Genomic DNA, 17,773 nt, shown 5'->3' with positions numbered 1-17,773 from the left:
CTATTTATCCTATAGGTGATAAAGGTACTTTACCAATTCTACCTCTCGGTATACCATCACCATCTTGTACCTCTTCATTCCCTCCGCTCTCTTGAAAACTCTCCTCCTCTGATTCAGGATGAACTACCCGGTCCGTCTTTTCTTCAGCTTCCTTGGCTTCGTTTTCAGCTTCCTCTTTCGCTTTCTTCTCAGCTTCTTCAGCTTGTTCTTTCTCTTTTTTCAACTTTTCGAATTCTTGCACAGCAGGATCTGCTTCTCTCCAACGACCTATTTTCAATCAATCAGTAATCACAACATATAGACAAAGTTGAATTGTTTGGCTTACCCAAAAACCCATGATAACTTGCTGCCCAAGGTCTTTGTTCTTCATCTGTGAATGGACTAACACTAGAATACGATCCTGCTGGTAATATCCTACAGAAAAGAGTGAGCAGAAATCAGTTGGATGCTGTGATGTGCGAGGTTGTGTCAATACCCGAGACTCATCCGAAACTTACAGAACATCTCCAACTCTTATGGGCTCTTTCACATGTATCAGTTGATCAGGCTTGAAACCATATCTAGCTAACAAATATCGATACACGCAGTCCGTACTAAATTGATCATCGAACATACAGTCAGCTCAACGCTGAAATTGGTTGATACAAAATACCCCAATGTTTCAAAACACTTACAAGACACCAGGTCCTGTCCATTCCAGCTATTTAAGAAAGGAAGATCGATCGTCAGCATCTAATGTCACGGTATTTCTTTCTTTCTTATGAGTAAAGCTAGCTACTCACAGCAGATTCAGGTACAAACTGTTCTCCTTTTCCTTTCCCTTCCTTCATTTTTCGTTCAATTTCTTCCGATTTCCTCAATGTTCTTCCTAAAGCATCTAAAAAGACTGGATGTCCAGGTCTAGCCATAAATGTCCATTGTGTAATTTGAACTGCCCTAGATAATCCTATTTCCCTCTATTTATTATATAAATGGTAGGTGAATAAATGCATCAGTTTGTTGAAATACCTCATGAATATATAATTCGATTAACTCACCCAATTTGTCCATCCAAATTCAACCGCATCACTTTCCACACTAACTACTAAAGCAGGTTCACCTAATTCGTTTCCATCATCTACTATAGGCCCATCATATATATTTGATTGACTTTGAGGGAAATCAACCAACCCTTCAATGACATCTATTGCATGCTCAGATGAAAACGAAGATAAAGGATGTGAAGAAGGTAAATGTTGAGAAGTTGACAGAGATAGTAAACGGGATAAGTGGGTAAGCAGAGGTGCAGTTTCAGAATGATATGGTTTTCCCCAATCATCTGCGTGGATGATCGGCGCAGCTAAACGAGTTGTTTTGCTTAGAGTTTAGTTGATTATACTTCTATGCGATATTTTGAGAACACCTACTATCACTAGAAGCGAAAGGAAGGTCAGTTATGCAATCTCATCGGATTCTTAAGGATGTATCCCACCTATCAGTATATATACCTCCTTCTACAAGCATCACCTAATTAGACAAAAAGCGATATCAAATTAGCTTGAATGTTACCCTAAATCCTCCTTATACCTTTCGTATATTATATCAAGATGAGACTCACCATATATCTAAAAATATCAGTTTTCAAAACTTGTCTAGGTAAATTTAACCAAATTTTTTCAGATTTCGAATTCCCAAATACATCATGAACCCATTGTTTTAATTGTTGATCATTGAAATATTTTATAGAGTAATCTGGCATAATTTCAGACCATCTTTTGAATTGATATGGTAAATCATCTAATTTATCTGATTTATCTGTTGTTATAATTTGTTTTGGTTTGAAAGGTAATGAAGAAATAGGTGGACGTAAACTTAATCTTGATAACACTGGTGATAACCATGTAGGAGAATCATTTTTTGGAATTTTCTCAGATTTGATTGATGATGAAAATAGTTTATTTTGGTAATGGGAAGAAGAAGAAGAAGAAGGTGATAAATATTCTTTATAAGTTGATATTAATTCTCTTGTATATTCTTTTAAAGTTATATTACCTAATTTCAAACCATATTCTTCGAAATCATGGTTCGGATCAAATCCATCTTGTAAATCTTCTATATGAGATAACATGTATTTTTCAATTCCACTTGAAGGTATTATATCTGGTAATTTTCCATCCCATTCAAATGATTCTTCTTCCTTCCATGATTCATCATGTTCTACTTTGTCTACTTCATTTTTAACTGATGTACCCCATCCTATCCAATCTTTTATTTTTCCTGAAGTACCTTCTTTCAGACTTGAACCATCAGTGGCAGAGTTCGGCCAATAACAATAGGTCGAAGGTGATGTGTAATCCCTCAAAACATCTGTCGGGAAAGCATGTTCAAAATTACTTTGTTGAAGAGATTGACAGTACAATACCAAAGACACAATTGGTAACAATATTAAAAGAAAAAATAAGCGAGATTTTGAAGAAGAGAGAAACAACATTACTATTCTCAGGTAATGGTATCTTTTAATGCTGATAAGCACCTATCGAATCAAAGATGAGATATCCGTTGGTATAGATTAAACCCAGAATCGAAGTAGTATCAAGTTGAAATCATAACCAATTTTATGGTTGAAAGAGTAAGATATCATCATGGGTGGTCTTTCTACGTGAAAGACCTTGTCTATCATGCAAGCTGCGAATGAATCTGTAAACGAGGATAAAGTGAAACTAAATATCTATAAGACTAGGTACAGTACACTGGTAACTGTCACAGCTCTCGCAGTTCATCACCGCGCATTATATATTGCTACTCATATTATCTATTTTTGAAATTCTCAAAAGATCCTTTTTGGCTGTGGAGACCCCACATTCAGGAGTGTGCTAGCGGCACTATCGTTACGTTAAACTCATGTCTATGTTACCCAAGATTACTGAGAAATCCTGTTCGACAACATCGTTTTCATTTCATATTCTCTACCGGATCCCATCCAACTGCTTGAAATGCTTCTTGTGGACAAAAAGAATCTCTGAACGAAGATCTAAGAACTTAGATCAAGTAAGAAAAAAAACTAGGCGTTTGTCCAGTTCCGACATTCCTATCAATAAAGTTTTTTTTTTTCCCATACTTTCAAATACTCCTCTACACAACAATGTCATTACCACCAAGACCACCAGCACGTAAAGGTCCAAATCCATATTTATTACTTGGAATGGTAGTATTTAGTTCAGCAAGTTTCTTTTTTTTAACTGAAAAAAGACACATTGAACAACAACAATCAGGTAAAGAAAGAAGGAAAGAAATGGCAAATCCTTTGATACCTTCTGCTCAACAAGTTGAATTAGTTGATTTACCGCCAAGGAGGAAAGTTGAATGATCAGTCGTCTATTGTCGACATATCAAAGAAGAAATTTAGGATAAGCATAGAAGCGAAGCACAAAGAAGTAACTCTTCGGTGAGTACCATAACAACTCTAGTATGGTCTATGTTCACAATCATTTCGATCATAGATCACTAGTATGATCAGGATACACGCTATGACAAACACTCACTGATCACCGCTTTGATCCTTTTGATAGTATAAAACATATAGCCAAAATACATGACATCACTCACATATACACATGCATTATAAACATCATTACAACCCATCAACACACCTCGCTCTTTTCCGTCAAATCTCCTAACTTCATCTCACTGATACATGTCGCATTCCTCTCGACTCAATAGGTTGGTCTTCGCTAATCCTTTTATCTCTTCTCGGATTAAAGGAAGGCGATAAGCTGTGTTGTGCGCTAAGGACGGACTCACAAAGGACAATAGGGATACATAGCCAATGATTGAGTCGCATTCTATCAGGAATCGTGCTTATATATACCCCTATTCCCTTGCATACATCATATACATTTTTACACTTTTCCCTCATCTCTAGCTCAACCCCTTACCTTTTTATCTATCAGCAACTAATTGCCAAATTACATTATCATGACTCATAATCAACAACCTTCCATCAGAAATGACACTGTACCACCCAGCTCGGTGAAAGCACCTTCTAGAAAAGATAGCACTCAAATGACCGTTACTCCAACTTACGATAACACCTCGACCAATTCGAAAGGTTGCGGAGACGATACCCTTCACAAGCACAACCATCATCATCATCATCAACATATGCGCCATCACCTCAACCATCATGCTGTCAGAAACAGGAAGGATAGCCTCAGTGAACAAGCTCCTTGTTCACCTACTGAATCGTCGATCGATACTGATACACCTATGGCAGTGTCTCCTGATCCTTCCATCGTTGCCGTTCATGGATCAGTGATGACAAACTTCCCTATGCCTCGAGGTGGCAAACATGTCACTAAGAATGATAACAAGATCTGCATCGATATAGCCTCTACTCCGGTCGACAATGATACTAGAAAGGGATCAGTATCTAAAGAAGCTGAAGCTTTAAAGGGTTACACTGGAATACCTTCAATTTCCGCTATAAACGACAAGCAGGAAATGGATAGCGGTCAAGAGCAAGGTTTAAAGAAAGAAGACAACGATGCTGAAAGAACAGAAAAGGCTAAACCAATTTATAAGAATGACAGAATCATAGCTATTGATTTTGATGATGTTTGTTCAGAAAATATGGCTGCGATGATTCAGCAACATAATGTTCACTTTGCAACTGATTTGACTTTGTGAGTTGTAGACTATAATTCTTGCACCAAATCGCGACAGTCGTCAGTCGCTGTCGATAAGTGGAATCGAAAGCTGATATCAATCTATAGGGACGATCTACAAACTTATGTGTTATGGCAGAATAGGGGATGGGGCACACCGGCAGGTAAGTGGATCTTTTCCGAACTGTTCTTCAAGTGAGAAGGTAATATGCCTAATCTTGAATGCTATGTCATGATCATATAGATGTAGCAAGAAAAGTACAAACATTAGGAGACCTACTCCCGCTCACTGCACCTGTACCTGGATTCGTCGAAGGTGTGAAAGAATTACATGAATTAGGACATCCAATGTATATTGTAACATCAAGACCTAAATCAGATAAACAAGGTATAAAAGAATGGTTAATCAAACAAGGTATAACAATTGGTTCTAATCCAGATGATGTCATTAAAGAAACTTATTTTACAGGTACTTATGATGAAGTTAACAAACCACCTGAAAGAACATATCGTTGACTGTAACACTAACACTGACACTAAAAATGATGATAAACAGAATGAAGATGAATTTGAAAAAGAATTAAATGAAAGATTAAAACAAATTTGGAAAGAAGGTGCTGGGAAAGGTAAAGGTGGATTAGGTAAATTAAAAATATTAAAACAAATTAATGCATCATTATTTATAGATGATCATCATGGAAATTTAGAACCAATAATTCAATCTTTTGAAATGAAAGAATATGAAACTCAAAATGAGAAACCAAAAATTGAATGTTTATTATTTGGTGAATATAATTGGAATAAATCAAAAAGTGGTTTAAATTCTCCTGTTGAATTAATGGATTATGATCAAAGAAAATTACAAAATTTGGAAATACCTTTTCAAAAAATCGAATTTGGACAAAAAGAAAATTGTTTCAGAGTGAAGGATTGGAAAGAATTAGTTGAATGGGTCAAAGAATGGGATAGACAAGCTGTACGATCTGTTTGTTTTGATTCTTAGTCTAACATCTACATATGACCATACTCGATTTCCTGATTTACCAGCCAGTTCATATACATCGATTTCATTCCAATAGTCTAGAGTATTATCGCTCAAATGCATTAGATTATCCGTATCCGTGTCCACCATTTGCTATGATGTTCATGATCATACCTTTTCTCGTTAAACTTTTCAAATCGTATAATCCGTGGTATGGAAGCATTCTTAAGCATATCAATTTACATCCTTTTGTACAGTATATGAGGATGAACAGTATAAGGTAATGCACTCCTTAGTAAAACGACGTGCTGTTCCGTCCTTTGACCATATGCAGGAAACAACCTCCACTTGTTCGGTCCACCAGATTCGAATATTTTGAAATCTGAACAATTCTGTAAACGCATTTACCACTTCTTTGCTTGTACAACTCATACTTTAATTGCAATTTAGTGTGTGAGGATTCGACCTTCAAGCTCAGCGCGTTAGTCATACCTAAACACTCGGATACCACGCTATCAACGTATAGAAATCCGACTTGAAACGCTAACGAAGATATTTCCGAACCATTTCTTGTGTCGGTTGTTCAACTTCCTTCGACCATGGTTAATTTTTCATTAGAAACATTACGCAGGCAATATTTATCCTTATATCCTATATACCTAATAGAATTACCCCTATCAAATTCATTAATTCACTTGGATTCTCAGGCATATTTGATAGATAAATTATTAGGTGAAAGGTGCCAACCTGAAGATGAATATAGGAAGAAGTTCTGGAGGAAAATTGTTGATTGTTTGGAAGTTGGATTGAGAGAACTGGATTCGAATGATGATGAGCTTGTGAGTTATCCGAATAATCCCTCTATAAACGAGATTAATCGCTTGTAGGATTATTAATGATCATAGTCATTTATAGGAAATTGATGAAAGGTTTTACGATCTCTTAACTGAATTAATGGTTTCTTCATTCAGTAATCAAGCTGGACCATCTACGGCGTAAGCCTCATTGTTAGCTCTTCAATGTAGTGAATTCTCTGGACTAACCGCAAAAGTTTATATGTCAAACAGCCCAAAAACATCTTATCGAACATTCATTTATGATATCCCCTCGCATCACCCTGCAAACCAAAACCAGAATGTCAATGAATTGATGTCAAATAGTAGCGAAGAACAGAATTATAATATATCGAAAGAAGGGAAAATAACATTGTTGGAAGAACAAATTGCAATTCAAGGAGGAACAACTGGATTAAGAACTTGGTAAATCATTGTTGTAATGTCAAATGTCAAATGATATATCTGTTTTATGAGAATGTTTCGCTGATAGTATGTTTATAAATATAGGACAGCAGCATTACATCTATCACATCATTTAATACATGATTTCGACAAAAGTCTTCTGCAAAATACGCAAAATGGTATAGTAGAATTAGGTGCTGGAACAGGTTTCTTATCCATTTTAGTATCTCAATTAGGTATAGATGTGATTTCAACTGATCTTGGTATAGAAACAGAGTCTCACGAAGCTATAGAACAAGAAGAAGAAGAAGAAGAAGAAGAAGAAGAAGAAGAAAATGGTGAGAGCAGGACACCTTTAAGTCGATTAACGTTCAATGTCAATATGAGTAAATTTACAAATTCGTTTGATTTCCCCCATTAAATTGCAAAAAGCTGATATTTTGTCATGATCTCGGTTAGATCGAATCTCTTCTCGTCAGAACATCCAAGTTAGAGCATTGGATTGGACAGACGCATTTTTACCCCTTGAACAAAGACCAAAAATATGGAAAGAATTAAATGAACAGAAAAGAACTATAATAGCTGCTGACGTTGTGAGTATGATCTTGCAAACAGGTCTTAATCAGAACAGAATACTGATGTGAGCTGATCGTATCTAAATTGTAGATATACGATCCAGATCTCATACAACCTTTGGTCACGGCCATAAGTGTCTTGTTAGGTCAAGCGGAAAACGATCTACAAGCTATAATATCAGCTACAGTAAGAAATCAAGAAACGTTTGATATGTTCCTCGACAGCTGTAGTGGGTTCTTTCTAATTCCAATTATGAATCTTGTAATAGTTGACTCATCTCAGCTGACGAATACCGATAATTTATAGATCAACATGACTTGAAAGTGGATTTTATACAAGTACCACCGATGGATATCACAAGCCCAACTTTCTGGGATTCAGCTTTGGATAAGGGAACTGAAGTGAAACTTATGCGGATAACCAGAGTAAGTTGATATACCTGGGTCGATTAGGAAGAACAGAAAGGGTCGTGCTAGGAAAGTATACAATCGCCTAATTTGCTGTCAAAAGTCGAAATATCCAGCGGTCTAATTCTGATTAAGTGAGATGAAGAACATTATCGATTCTGGTAATCTATAGCTATATACGATGTGTTTGTTCAGTCACAATGCTGTAATTTGGCTTGATTGCCTTCCAATTCTGCTGTCATAGGGATGAATCAAAGAATATGTACCCGTATAAATACAATGCATGATTTAGATATCTAGTGCATCACGTTTAAGCGGTCTCGACTTGGAGCTGGATGAGATAAAAACAAGATGATCAGCAGAGATTCCGATTTGGCATCCATGGTAGTGACTGAGCTTCGACTTACAAGGTCAGAATCCCCAGCGTCTTGGATGGACATAACACCGACTCTGTAAAGTTTACCAGCGGCGGTACCGAGGTCAACGTTTGAACCGTCGTAGTGGTGGACGTTGGTTTTTGACCTATTGAGGTATTAGTAGTCAAGTCAGATTCACATATCTATGATCGGAAATTTCGAAAGTATATTTTTCAAAACTTACAACATAGCGTAGTACTCAAGTTCTGATTTTCTAATAGGAGGACAGTTCTTTGAGATCAAGATGAGCTTGGCTATTATTTGTTGTTATATATCGGTGTAGTATATATGGTGTTTTATGATGTTGATTGTTATCATTTGATGTCCATCCAAGAACGCATCATTGGGATGGTTAGTACATCGAGCAGCAAGTGGTACATTTTGGTGATTTTGACGTTGATTAAGATAGATAAGGTGATAGAGATTAGGGGGAAGAACAAATAGAAGTCAGCAAGGAGAACCTTCTCAGCCTTACGGCTCCAGTCTCCGAAAAACAATGGGTAACATCCACCACCAACTCTCCTCCATCTGCACTTCCGCTCTTCTCATCTACACTTTACCATTGACTACAGAAGAAAGGGGCATTGATACTCACATTTACCAGATCTAAGTTGTTTAAGAGCTTGTTTGTAACCGAGAGTGTACTGTTTGGTGCAACAAGGTCATTGTATTAGCTGTCTATTCCAATAAGCCTGTCCTATCTATATCGATATTATCATTCCATCCATTCCGCTCCTGATTTATTTTCCACTGCTTGTTCCCATCTCTTTCTTTTACATCAAACTGATCCATCATATAAATTCAAAACACACCTTTCCTGATTTAACAACTAATTGTAATCGAGTGTTGATTGACTCGGAAGCTTTGGCGGACTTGGATTTCTTGACTGGGGCCATTTTTGCTCTTTTTTTTGGTTGTTGTTGTCTTGTTGATCAACGGGTAAAAAGAAAAAAAAAGATTTTTTGTTTTGATGGATGAAGAAAGTAATTATCACGAATAGACGAAAGTTGAATATATTTTGACTGTATCCTGTATGGGAGAGAATGTCTGAATGGTAGTGTGCACAAGGGTTATGGCGGTGGTGGTGGTGGAATACAGTGAAATAAAAATTATAAGGTGGCAGTTTCGCACATACTCGGCGTTTATTATTTCGGATATTGAGATGATTGTGGCATTAGTTTATCATCTGACGGAATCAATTTACGATACTTTAAAAGTCGGAAGTAAGCGTTTTGAGATGAAGCACGAAATGAAATGAATGCATGAGAGATGATGATCAAGTAGGTTGCCGCTGATGACAAAGTGATATTTACTTGAATTGATCAAAGAGGCTTAATAGCAAAACAGATCTTGAGCACCATACTCCGCATCTATCGCACGCTCAGATCTTGAGAGAAATTACATAAAAATAATTTTGGAACTATATTTCAAGCTTGAACAACTAGTCTCTACTATCAATCTATCATGGCCTCATTAACAGTTGTCGGCTTAAGTCTGTTAGGAGCAGGTTTAGCAGGAAGAGTCGGATACCAGATGTTCAGAGCATCCGCTGGTGGAGCAGATAAATTCTTAAAAGGTGGATTTAAAGCTAAGATGGATAAAGCAGAAGCATTGCAGGTGTTAGGATTAAAGTGAGTTAGATGGTTTGACATAAGCGGACATCCAAAGTTGCTTTTGGATGCTCTACTCTTGAAATCAGACGTTGTTCCAACGTTGGGATTACAACTTACATTGTGAGGATTTATGGCTAACCACAGCCAACCTTCTGTACCTTCTCTTAGAGATCCAACGACATCAACTAAATTGAAGGACGCACATAGACGATTGATGTTAGCGAATCATCCTGATAGAGGAGGTTCACCATATCTTGCGGGTAAAGTGAATGAAGCCAAAGCTTTCTTAGAGTGAGTGGATGTGATCTTAAACTATTCGATATAAGACATATCGCTAACAACTTGCTATTCATTCTTACTCATTTGCCTGTGTTTGACTATGTTGTTATTTGCTGTTCCTCGTTCATAATCATGATGGATAACTTGGCAATACAGCAAGGAAGTTAGGCGATAATTGAAAAAAGGTTACCAGAGAAGAGCCCGTAGGTCAGGCTAGATACGATGGTACGGATAGTTGAGAATTGAGCATCATTAGTCTAGAAATCACGTATAATTAAATAAATGTTTGTATAATTAGGGATACTTTGAACTGTTTGGGCATTTTACATTTTTCCATACAAGGAATGGAATCAAGCATGCACTTTTCATCTGTAGAAATAACTCAAATATGACACTTGTCCTTTTTCATCGAGAATAGTTATACGTTGATGAATGGAGAATGATGATTTTTGTCTTTAAGAGAAAATGTAATGTTGACCTCCACTTTGCTGTATCACTTAGAATGCAGACAGTTTCAACTTTTATTATGTTTCATTTTTTTATCTGTCTTTCAGGCTATTCATTGCAACCAATATAGACCATTTCAATATCTTCAGGCGAGGCAAAAGTGGCCAGTCGACACAATCCCCCAAGATGTCATCGATTTATGACGATCCAGATGCAACGGAAGAACAATTATTTGCAGAATTACCTGAACCGTTAAATATATCACCATCAACAATATTGAATGAGTATGAAAATATAAATGTATTGGCACCTTTAGTCAGATGTTCAAAATTACCTTTTAGGCATTTAGTTAGTTTGTATGAGACTCATATAACTTATACACCAATGATTTTAGCAGAAGAATTTTCAAGAGCTCAAATTGCAAGAATATCAGATTTTTCAACAAGTTCAAATGAACGTGGTGTCTTTTGGTTGAATCCTTCTTCTGGTTCAAGTTCCACAACAACTAGTAGGAAAGGTAAAGAAGTCATACGTGTATCTCATCCCAATGATCTTCAAAAATACAATCTGAGTCACGACCGCAATGATGATGATGAACAACAACAACAACAACAACAACATATCACATATCATCAATCTCATTATGGTAATGGAACAAGAAGACCTTTTCAACCTACAAAACCAAATAAACAAAGTGAACTAGTAAAAGGGAAATTAATCGCACAATTTGCATCACCAAATTCGAAATCACTAGTTGATGCTGCAGAATTAGTATCACCGTATGTTGATGGAATAGATCTTAATTGTGGTTGTCCACAAAGGTGGGCGTATAACGAAGGTATAGGTTGTGCATTGTTAAGGAAACCTGAACTCATCAAAGATATGGTTAAATCTGTCAAAGATAGAATGGGTCACAATTGGTCTGTTAGTATAAAAATTAGAATCGATCCTGATTTAAAGTAAGTCTTGGTAGTTGTTTTGTACACAAAATAGACGATTTTTGTTATATTTTATCAAACAATGTAAATTTTAGCTGATCGATTTACCTTGCGTAGAAATACAGATACTTTAATACGTAATGCTTTACAAGCTGGTATATCATATTTAACAATTCATGGTAGAACAAGACATCAACCTTCGACTGATCCAGTGAATCTAGATGGAATAAAATTTGCTGTTGAAACTGTTGGTGGACAAGTACCTTGTATAGGAAATGGCGATATATGGACATATGATGATGTTAAGGAAATGAGGGAAAAATCTGGTGTTAAAGGTGTTATGGCTGCAAGAGGATTATTAGCAAAGTAAGTGAAGAATTTGGTTTCTTTAGTACGCCTCCTTTTTGAGCGCAGCGCACAACCGCACCAGATATGTCCTTTTGAATATCCTTTCGTTGGAAGCTTTGCTTACTCTGATATTACATCAATTGAATAGTCCAGCACTATTTTCGAATTATTCAATAACACCTTCACACGCAATATCACAATTCATATCAATATCAAATTCATATGGATTAATCTTCCCTTTATTCCATAGACATTTGTCATACATGTTAGAAAATAATTTCACAACAAGAAATGAAAAAGTTTGGTTTAATTCTCTAAGTAGTTCGACTGCTGCTATAGATTGGTTAGAAAATAGAGGACTCGATTGGAAATCAATTAGGGGAAGTCAATGGGATGGTAGAAGAGGAAGAGGTATTTTGAGTAATACATGAATGTAATCCTCATGTATAATGCTATGCTTGTCATTGTAAGGAAAGATGTATCATATTTACAGCTGGTTATCTTATGACAATGTATCGAGTAGCCAACTTGACGAACGACGAGAGATGAAGGATTGAAGTGCTGTGCTTGTCGTGTCAATATGATGTTATCTGAACATGTATGTCTCTGAAGATGCGAATGAAGGAGTTAAAAAAAGTAAAGAATACATTTCAGGACATGAAGAGCGTTAAGAAGGCATAAGGCATAAGAGAGTATATTAGGGAAAAAAACAAACAATCGTGATTTATGACTTGACTAAAAAATGCTATGTATGCTATGTATGCTATGTGTGCTATGTATATATGCGAGATAATGAAGTGAGGCAGGGTTTAGGAGTTGGTGTAGTCAAATGTTCCAGGTTGATCAGGTTGATCAAAATTGAATTTAAGCAAGAGCTAAACCGACAATACCAGCGGCAACGGCAACAGCAGCGCCGTTAACGATGGATTTTGATGAAGCACCTGATTTAGCTGAGGCTGAAGCTGAAGCAGCGGCAGCACCAGCTGAAGAAACGGCTGATTTAGCTGCTGATGAACCTGAAGCTGCTGAGGCTGAAGCTGAACCAGACATAGCTGAAGCTCTGATTTAGGGTAAAAAGCAAAGGAATCAGTTATACTGTCAAGTGAGTCAAATCAGATAGATAAGTTGTAGTGAAAACTCACTTTGAAGCTGAAGCTGAAGCTGAACCAGACATCATAGCGGAAGAAGCACTAGCTGACATCATGGCTGATGAAGCTGAAGCTGACATTGACATAGCTGAAGCTGATGATGAGCCTGAAGCTACGGCGGCACCGGCAGCTGGGGCAGTTGAGACAGCAGCTGGAGTAGAGCTATATTATGAAAAAAACAACACAAAAATTCAGTATTTGGCATTGTTTGATGAAGGATGATATGACTGTTCACTCACGCTGAAGCAGCTGAAGATGATGAAGCAGTCAAACAAGCGTTACTTGAACCAGCTTCTATTTACGGGAAAGACGGAAATGATTAGTAAATTGTGTTTTACACTTGTGTAGACAAACATATATGCGCGATTTTACAACACTAGTGATACTCACGGACTGTAACGGCAGAGTTATAGTTTACAACACCAGTTGAATCTGTTACTTTCAAAGTGATTGAAGTACCAGAAGCGATGTTAACGTTCCATGTTAAAGAATTACCTTGTTGTTCACCTAAATCTTCTAAAGCAGCAGCAGAAGGTTGATTACCTGGAATAACAGCTAAATAATATGGTGCTTGACCACCTGTCCAAGATAATAATGCAGGTTGACATTGAATTAATGAAGCTGGAGTTTGAATTGTTAAATCTGCACCTAAAACTGATGAAGCAGAGGCAATGGCTCCGAGAGTAACTAAAACTGATTTTGAGAACATTTTTTTTAATGAGTGTGTCTTTTTTTGAAAACAAGTAGGTTAGGTGAAGAAGATTTATAATAAAATGAAAGTGTGTTGATGTGAATTGAGATTGATTTGTTTTTGTTTATGAACAGAAGAAAAAGAGAAGAAGATATGGTTTTTTTGTTTGATGAGGAAAAGAAGAATAAGAGAAATAAATGCATACGTTTTATATACATATATACTCAGCATCGATACGGTATATCCATAACTCGGGTTGTTTACACCCTAACAAGTTATTTTTGGCTGGAAGACATAAACAACTGATAATTATTAATTATTGTAGATCGGACGAATAGGAAAATGAGGAACGCAAAAAACAAAACAAAACAGAACCAAGCTGGACAAATTCACTCCGCGAATAAAGCAATATAGAAATGCAAGCTAAGGACAGAGGCAAAAGGCTCAGCGGCTTCAGATTGAAAACAAAACGGCACACAAATAAGGGTTTAATAGAGATCATCGTCATCATAAGAGTGAAAACCCTAACCACCAATGGTATAATTAAAGAAAACACCTTCTTGGTGAACCTGCTTTGGTTATTAACTGAAATTTACATTTACCCTTAAATACAGTAAGAGAGTGTCACTGAAAAATTCACAATTCCAGACCAAATCAAAACACCTGCCATAACTTGCTGTAATTCCGATGATCCTCTATGATATATGTATAGTGGATGCTTCATGCTCTGACTCCGACTCTCACTGCATCAGTCACTCAGTCTTTATGGATCGGTGGTGTAGACGCATGCACATCGTTTAACACGTTGAAGATGAACTTAGGTAGAAGAGTGTACAGTATGTATCTCTTCCGATTCCAGAGAAAGAGGAAAAAGAAATCACACCCGTCGATTCCCCGAAATTCTAGGGTTAATTTCAGGAATTTATAGAGGGAACCAAAATTATACCGCAATTCTTGTCCAGGCGTCGATCATAATCAAAGCGAAGTGTAACAAACTCAATTAAAATTGCATTTCAGTCTGTCACGCTTGCCGTTATCATCATGCTTTGCATCCCAAGTCTGATATGTCAGTGGCGGTTGAGTATCTACCTTCGCCGACGCCTTATAAATCTTCAAGTCTTTGAAGGAGGTCATTCATTGTCTTAGATATAGCTTCTTAGTTGTCAGATCAGATATGCAGAAGCTACATAGAAGAAGCGGAATGTCCAAGCTATGCATAGACGTATAATTATTTCCAAGTATACATATACAACAGTATGAAAGATATCGATATCCTCCTATCCTATCTCTACTACCTCGAGGCCGTATTTTTGATTGAATAGTAAAGATGCCTTTACCAATCAGTTTTTGAAATTGATTTTTTAACAGGTACAGCGATGATCTTTTGACCTTTTTTAGCGTAACCTACACCATCTAACCAAGGCCATACTGATGTTCTTTTGTTTTCGAATTTTTCGATTTCATCTCTGTGTTCTAAAGTTAATCCAATATCATCTAAACCATTGATTAAGCAATGTCTTCTGAATGCATCAACTTTGAATGGTATAGGTGGTTTACCATTTGGTCTAACTACTTGTTCGTTTTCTAAATCAACAGCGATTTCTAATCCTGCTGATGCATCTTCATATAATGCTTCTAAATCTGCTTGAGGTAATTCAAGTGGTAACATTCCATTTTTGAAACAGCTATGAATGAGAAAAATCACGTAGAATAAGTATTGAATAAGTAACGCTTGTATTGTAAGAGAAGGATTTACTCACTTGGTTTTGAAAATATCACCGAATGAAGGGGCCATGATACATCTGATACCGAAATCGTTAAGAGCCCATGGAGCATGTTCTCTGGAAGAACCACAACCAAAGTTAGGACCTGTACAAACAAGTAAAGATGATTTGTTCCATGGATCTTTGTTGAGTACGAAATCGGGTAATGGTTCGTTGGTCCTGACATCATATCTAATAGTCCAGAAAAGAGCTGCACCTAGACCAGTTCTTAAAAGGGTTTTGAGGAATTGTTTTGGAATGATTTTATCTGTATCGATATTTGCTTCCCACATTGGAGCAGCAATACCTTTTACAACGTTGAATTTAGGTAAACCTGCTGAAGCTGCGGCTGCGGCTTTAACTGGAGTTTGACCTTCAGGTGTTTGTTCTGTAGGTTCAGCTGGTCTGGCAGGTGCTTCAACTGGTGTAAGGTAATCAGAGTAATCTGTAATTTTGAGCCCACCATCTTCACCGATGTAGTTACCCATGAATTTCCTAACATCGGTAAATCGACCGGTAAGTGCTGCAGCAGCTACCATTGCTGGTGACATAAGATGTGTTCTACCACCAGCACCTTGTCTACCTTCGAAGTTTCTGTTGGATGTTGATGCACATCGTTCTCCGGGCTTAAGTTGATCAGGGTTCATACCAAGACACATTGAACAACCAGCTTCTCTCCAATCAAATCCAGCTTTCTTGAAGATGACATCTAAACCTTCAGCTTCAGCTTGTTGTTTGACTAAACCTGAACCTGGTACAATCATAGCGTAAACACCTTCAGCAACTTTAGTTGGTCCGCCATTCTTTTCAGCAGCGAGAATGACTCGAGCAGCAGATCGCATATCTTCTATTCGACCGTTGGTACATGAACCGAAGAAAGCTTTGTCAATCTTGACTTCTTCCATAGGGGTACCGGAGGTGAGACCCATGTATTCAAGAGATCTAATAACGTTCTTTCGTTGAGCTTCTGGGAAGTCTTCTGGACTTGGGACGACACCATTGATTGGTACGACATCTTGAGGAGATGTACCCCATGTGAGGGTTGGGATGATATCTTCAGCTTTGATTTCTACTTCGATATCGTATTTGGCTCCTGGGTCAGATTTGAGGGATCTCCAGTATGCTTCAGCTGAATCCCATTCTTCACCTTCTCTTGGACTAAGTGGTCGACCTTTAAGGTATTTAAATGTGATTTCATCTGGAGCAATCATACCAGCTCTTGCACCACCTTCAATGGACATATTACAGATTGACATTCTAGACTCCATGGATAATTCTCTGATAGCTGAACCAGCGAATTCAATGACACAACCTGTACCACCAGCAGTACCGATTACACCAATGATGTGGAGTACGATATCTTTTGATGTCACACCTTCGGCTACCTTTCCTTCTACTGTCACTCGCATGTTCTTCGATTTGGCTTGAGGAAGGGTTTGTGTAGCAAGAATGTGTTCTACTTCGGATGTACCGATACCGAAAGCGAGGGCACCGAAAGCACCATGAGCTGTATGGAATCCATTAGCATAAATGAAGGCTTGTGATCGGTATGAACAGACTTACTGGAAGTGTGAGAGTCACCACAACATACTGTGGTACCAGGAAGAGTGAAACCTTGTTCAGGACCGATGATGTGGACAATACCTATTTGTTGACAGAAGGGAAGATAGTCAGCTAATTGCAACAATATGCAGACTTCTACTGTGATATTCACCTTGTCGCTTATCAGACATTCCAAAGTAAGTAAGACCGAATTCTTTCACGTTGTGTTCTAAAGCTGATACTTGGGATCGTGAATCAGCTTCAACAATGAAGGAAGCTACATCTTTAAAGTTTTTTCGGGATGCGGTTCTGACGATATAAATGCGTGAATTAGCATGATCATACAATATGCGTAACAGAGACAGGTGGACTTACGGGATATTGTGATCAACAGTTACAAGTGTACAATCTGGTCTTCTTACTTTTCTACCAGCATTTCTTAAACCTTCAAAAGCTTGTGGTGAAGTAACTTCATGTACTAGGTGTCTATCGATATAAAGTAAAGTGTCACCTTCACCTGAGTGAACGACATGATCATCGAATACTTTATCGTAAAGTGTTCGTGGAGCGGATGTGGGAGCAGGCATAATGATTATTGATTAAGGTGAATGTAAAAAGAAAAATATCTGGTGGCGAGTTAGCGAAAAAGAGTTTAGATGATGCTACGCCTGTTCGAGTTTTGAGGTTTCTTAAATTCAATATGATATACTCACAATATATGGAAATAGTAGTTCTGTTTGAT

At 37.4% G+C, this 17,773-nt stretch overlaps 9 protein-coding genes across 9 annotated transcripts; 5 read left to right on the top strand and 4 right to left on the bottom strand.

Annotated features, from left to right (window-relative positions):
* Positions 1-4: 4 nt before the first annotated feature.
* L201_004299 (uncharacterized protein) lies at positions 5-2,470 on the bottom strand (the record flags this gene model as incomplete). Its single annotated transcript, XM_066220042.1, has 8 exons — positions 5-267; positions 326-414; positions 498-593; positions 675-700; positions 783-956; positions 1,038-1,339; positions 1,488-1,506; positions 1,598-2,470. The coding sequence occupies 8 exons, from the start codon at positions 2,468-2,470 to the stop codon at positions 5-7; spliced, it is 1,842 nt and encodes a 613-aa protein (XP_066076139.1).
* A 651-nt stretch (positions 2,471-3,121) lies between these two features.
* L201_004298 (uncharacterized protein) lies at positions 3,122-3,346 on the top strand (the record flags this gene model as incomplete). The annotated part of the gene is made up of 1 exon (XM_066220041.1): positions 3,122-3,346. The coding sequence occupies one exon, from the start codon at positions 3,122-3,124 to the stop codon at positions 3,344-3,346; it is 225 nt and encodes a 74-aa protein (XP_066076138.1).
* A 608-nt stretch (positions 3,347-3,954) lies between these two features.
* L201_004297 (uncharacterized protein) lies at positions 3,955-5,646 on the top strand (the record flags this gene model as incomplete). The annotated part of the gene is made up of 4 exons (XM_066220040.1): positions 3,955-4,661; positions 4,752-4,807; positions 4,888-5,126; positions 5,200-5,646. 4 exons carry the CDS (start codon positions 3,955-3,957, stop codon positions 5,644-5,646), a joined length of 1,449 nt encoding a protein of 482 aa, XP_066076137.1.
* A 578-nt stretch (positions 5,647-6,224) lies between these two features.
* Positions 6,225-7,873, top strand: L201_004296 (uncharacterized protein; the record flags this gene model as incomplete). The annotated part of the gene is made up of 7 exons (XM_066220039.1): positions 6,225-6,464; positions 6,541-6,620; positions 6,693-6,884; positions 6,969-7,249; positions 7,323-7,456; positions 7,530-7,668; positions 7,746-7,873. The coding sequence occupies 7 exons, from the start codon at positions 6,225-6,227 to the stop codon at positions 7,871-7,873; spliced, it is 1,194 nt and encodes a 397-aa protein (XP_066076136.1).
* Positions 7,874-8,156: 283 nt separating this feature from the next.
* Positions 8,157-9,158, bottom strand: L201_004295 (60S ribosomal protein; the record flags this gene model as incomplete). The annotated part of the gene is made up of 5 exons (XM_066220038.1): positions 8,157-8,177; positions 8,254-8,368; positions 8,447-8,516; positions 8,858-8,906; positions 9,075-9,158. The coding sequence occupies 5 exons, from the start codon at positions 9,156-9,158 to the stop codon at positions 8,157-8,159; spliced, it is 339 nt and encodes a 112-aa protein (XP_066076135.1).
* A 568-nt stretch (positions 9,159-9,726) lies between these two features.
* Positions 9,727-10,170, top strand: L201_004294 (uncharacterized protein; the record flags this gene model as incomplete). Its single annotated transcript, XM_066220037.1, has 2 exons — positions 9,727-9,893; positions 10,044-10,170. 2 exons carry the CDS (start codon positions 9,727-9,729, stop codon positions 10,168-10,170), a joined length of 294 nt encoding a protein of 97 aa, XP_066076134.1.
* A 617-nt stretch (positions 10,171-10,787) lies between these two features.
* L201_004293 (uncharacterized protein) lies at positions 10,788-12,318 on the top strand (the record flags this gene model as incomplete). The annotated part of the gene is made up of 3 exons (XM_066220036.1): positions 10,788-11,560; positions 11,657-11,905; positions 12,036-12,318. The coding sequence occupies 3 exons, from the start codon at positions 10,788-10,790 to the stop codon at positions 12,316-12,318; spliced, it is 1,305 nt and encodes a 434-aa protein (XP_066076133.1).
* Positions 12,319-12,751: 433 nt separating this feature from the next.
* On the bottom strand, positions 12,752-13,744 carry L201_004292 (uncharacterized protein; the record flags this gene model as incomplete). The annotated part of the gene is made up of 4 exons (XM_066220035.1): positions 12,752-12,947; positions 13,030-13,197; positions 13,275-13,329; positions 13,426-13,744. 4 exons carry the CDS (start codon positions 13,742-13,744, stop codon positions 12,752-12,754), a joined length of 738 nt encoding a protein of 245 aa, XP_066076132.1.
* A 1,315-nt stretch (positions 13,745-15,059) lies between these two features.
* Positions 15,060-17,618, bottom strand: L201_004291 (3-isopropylmalate dehydratase, large subunit; the record flags this gene model as incomplete). The annotated part of the gene is made up of 5 exons (XM_066220034.1): positions 15,060-15,411; positions 15,487-16,996; positions 17,053-17,133; positions 17,204-17,340; positions 17,407-17,618. The coding sequence occupies 5 exons, from the start codon at positions 17,616-17,618 to the stop codon at positions 15,060-15,062; spliced, it is 2,292 nt and encodes a 763-aa protein (XP_066076131.1).
* Positions 17,619-17,773: the final 155 nt, after the last annotated feature.

This window comes from Kwoniella dendrophila, chromosome 5 (genome assembly GCF_036810415.1).
Source record: "Kwoniella dendrophila CBS 6074 chromosome 5, complete sequence".
Taxonomy (NCBI): domain Eukaryota; kingdom Fungi; phylum Basidiomycota; class Tremellomycetes; order Tremellales; family Cryptococcaceae; genus Kwoniella; species Kwoniella dendrophila.
This window is presented reverse-complemented; position numbering and strand designations above follow the sequence as displayed.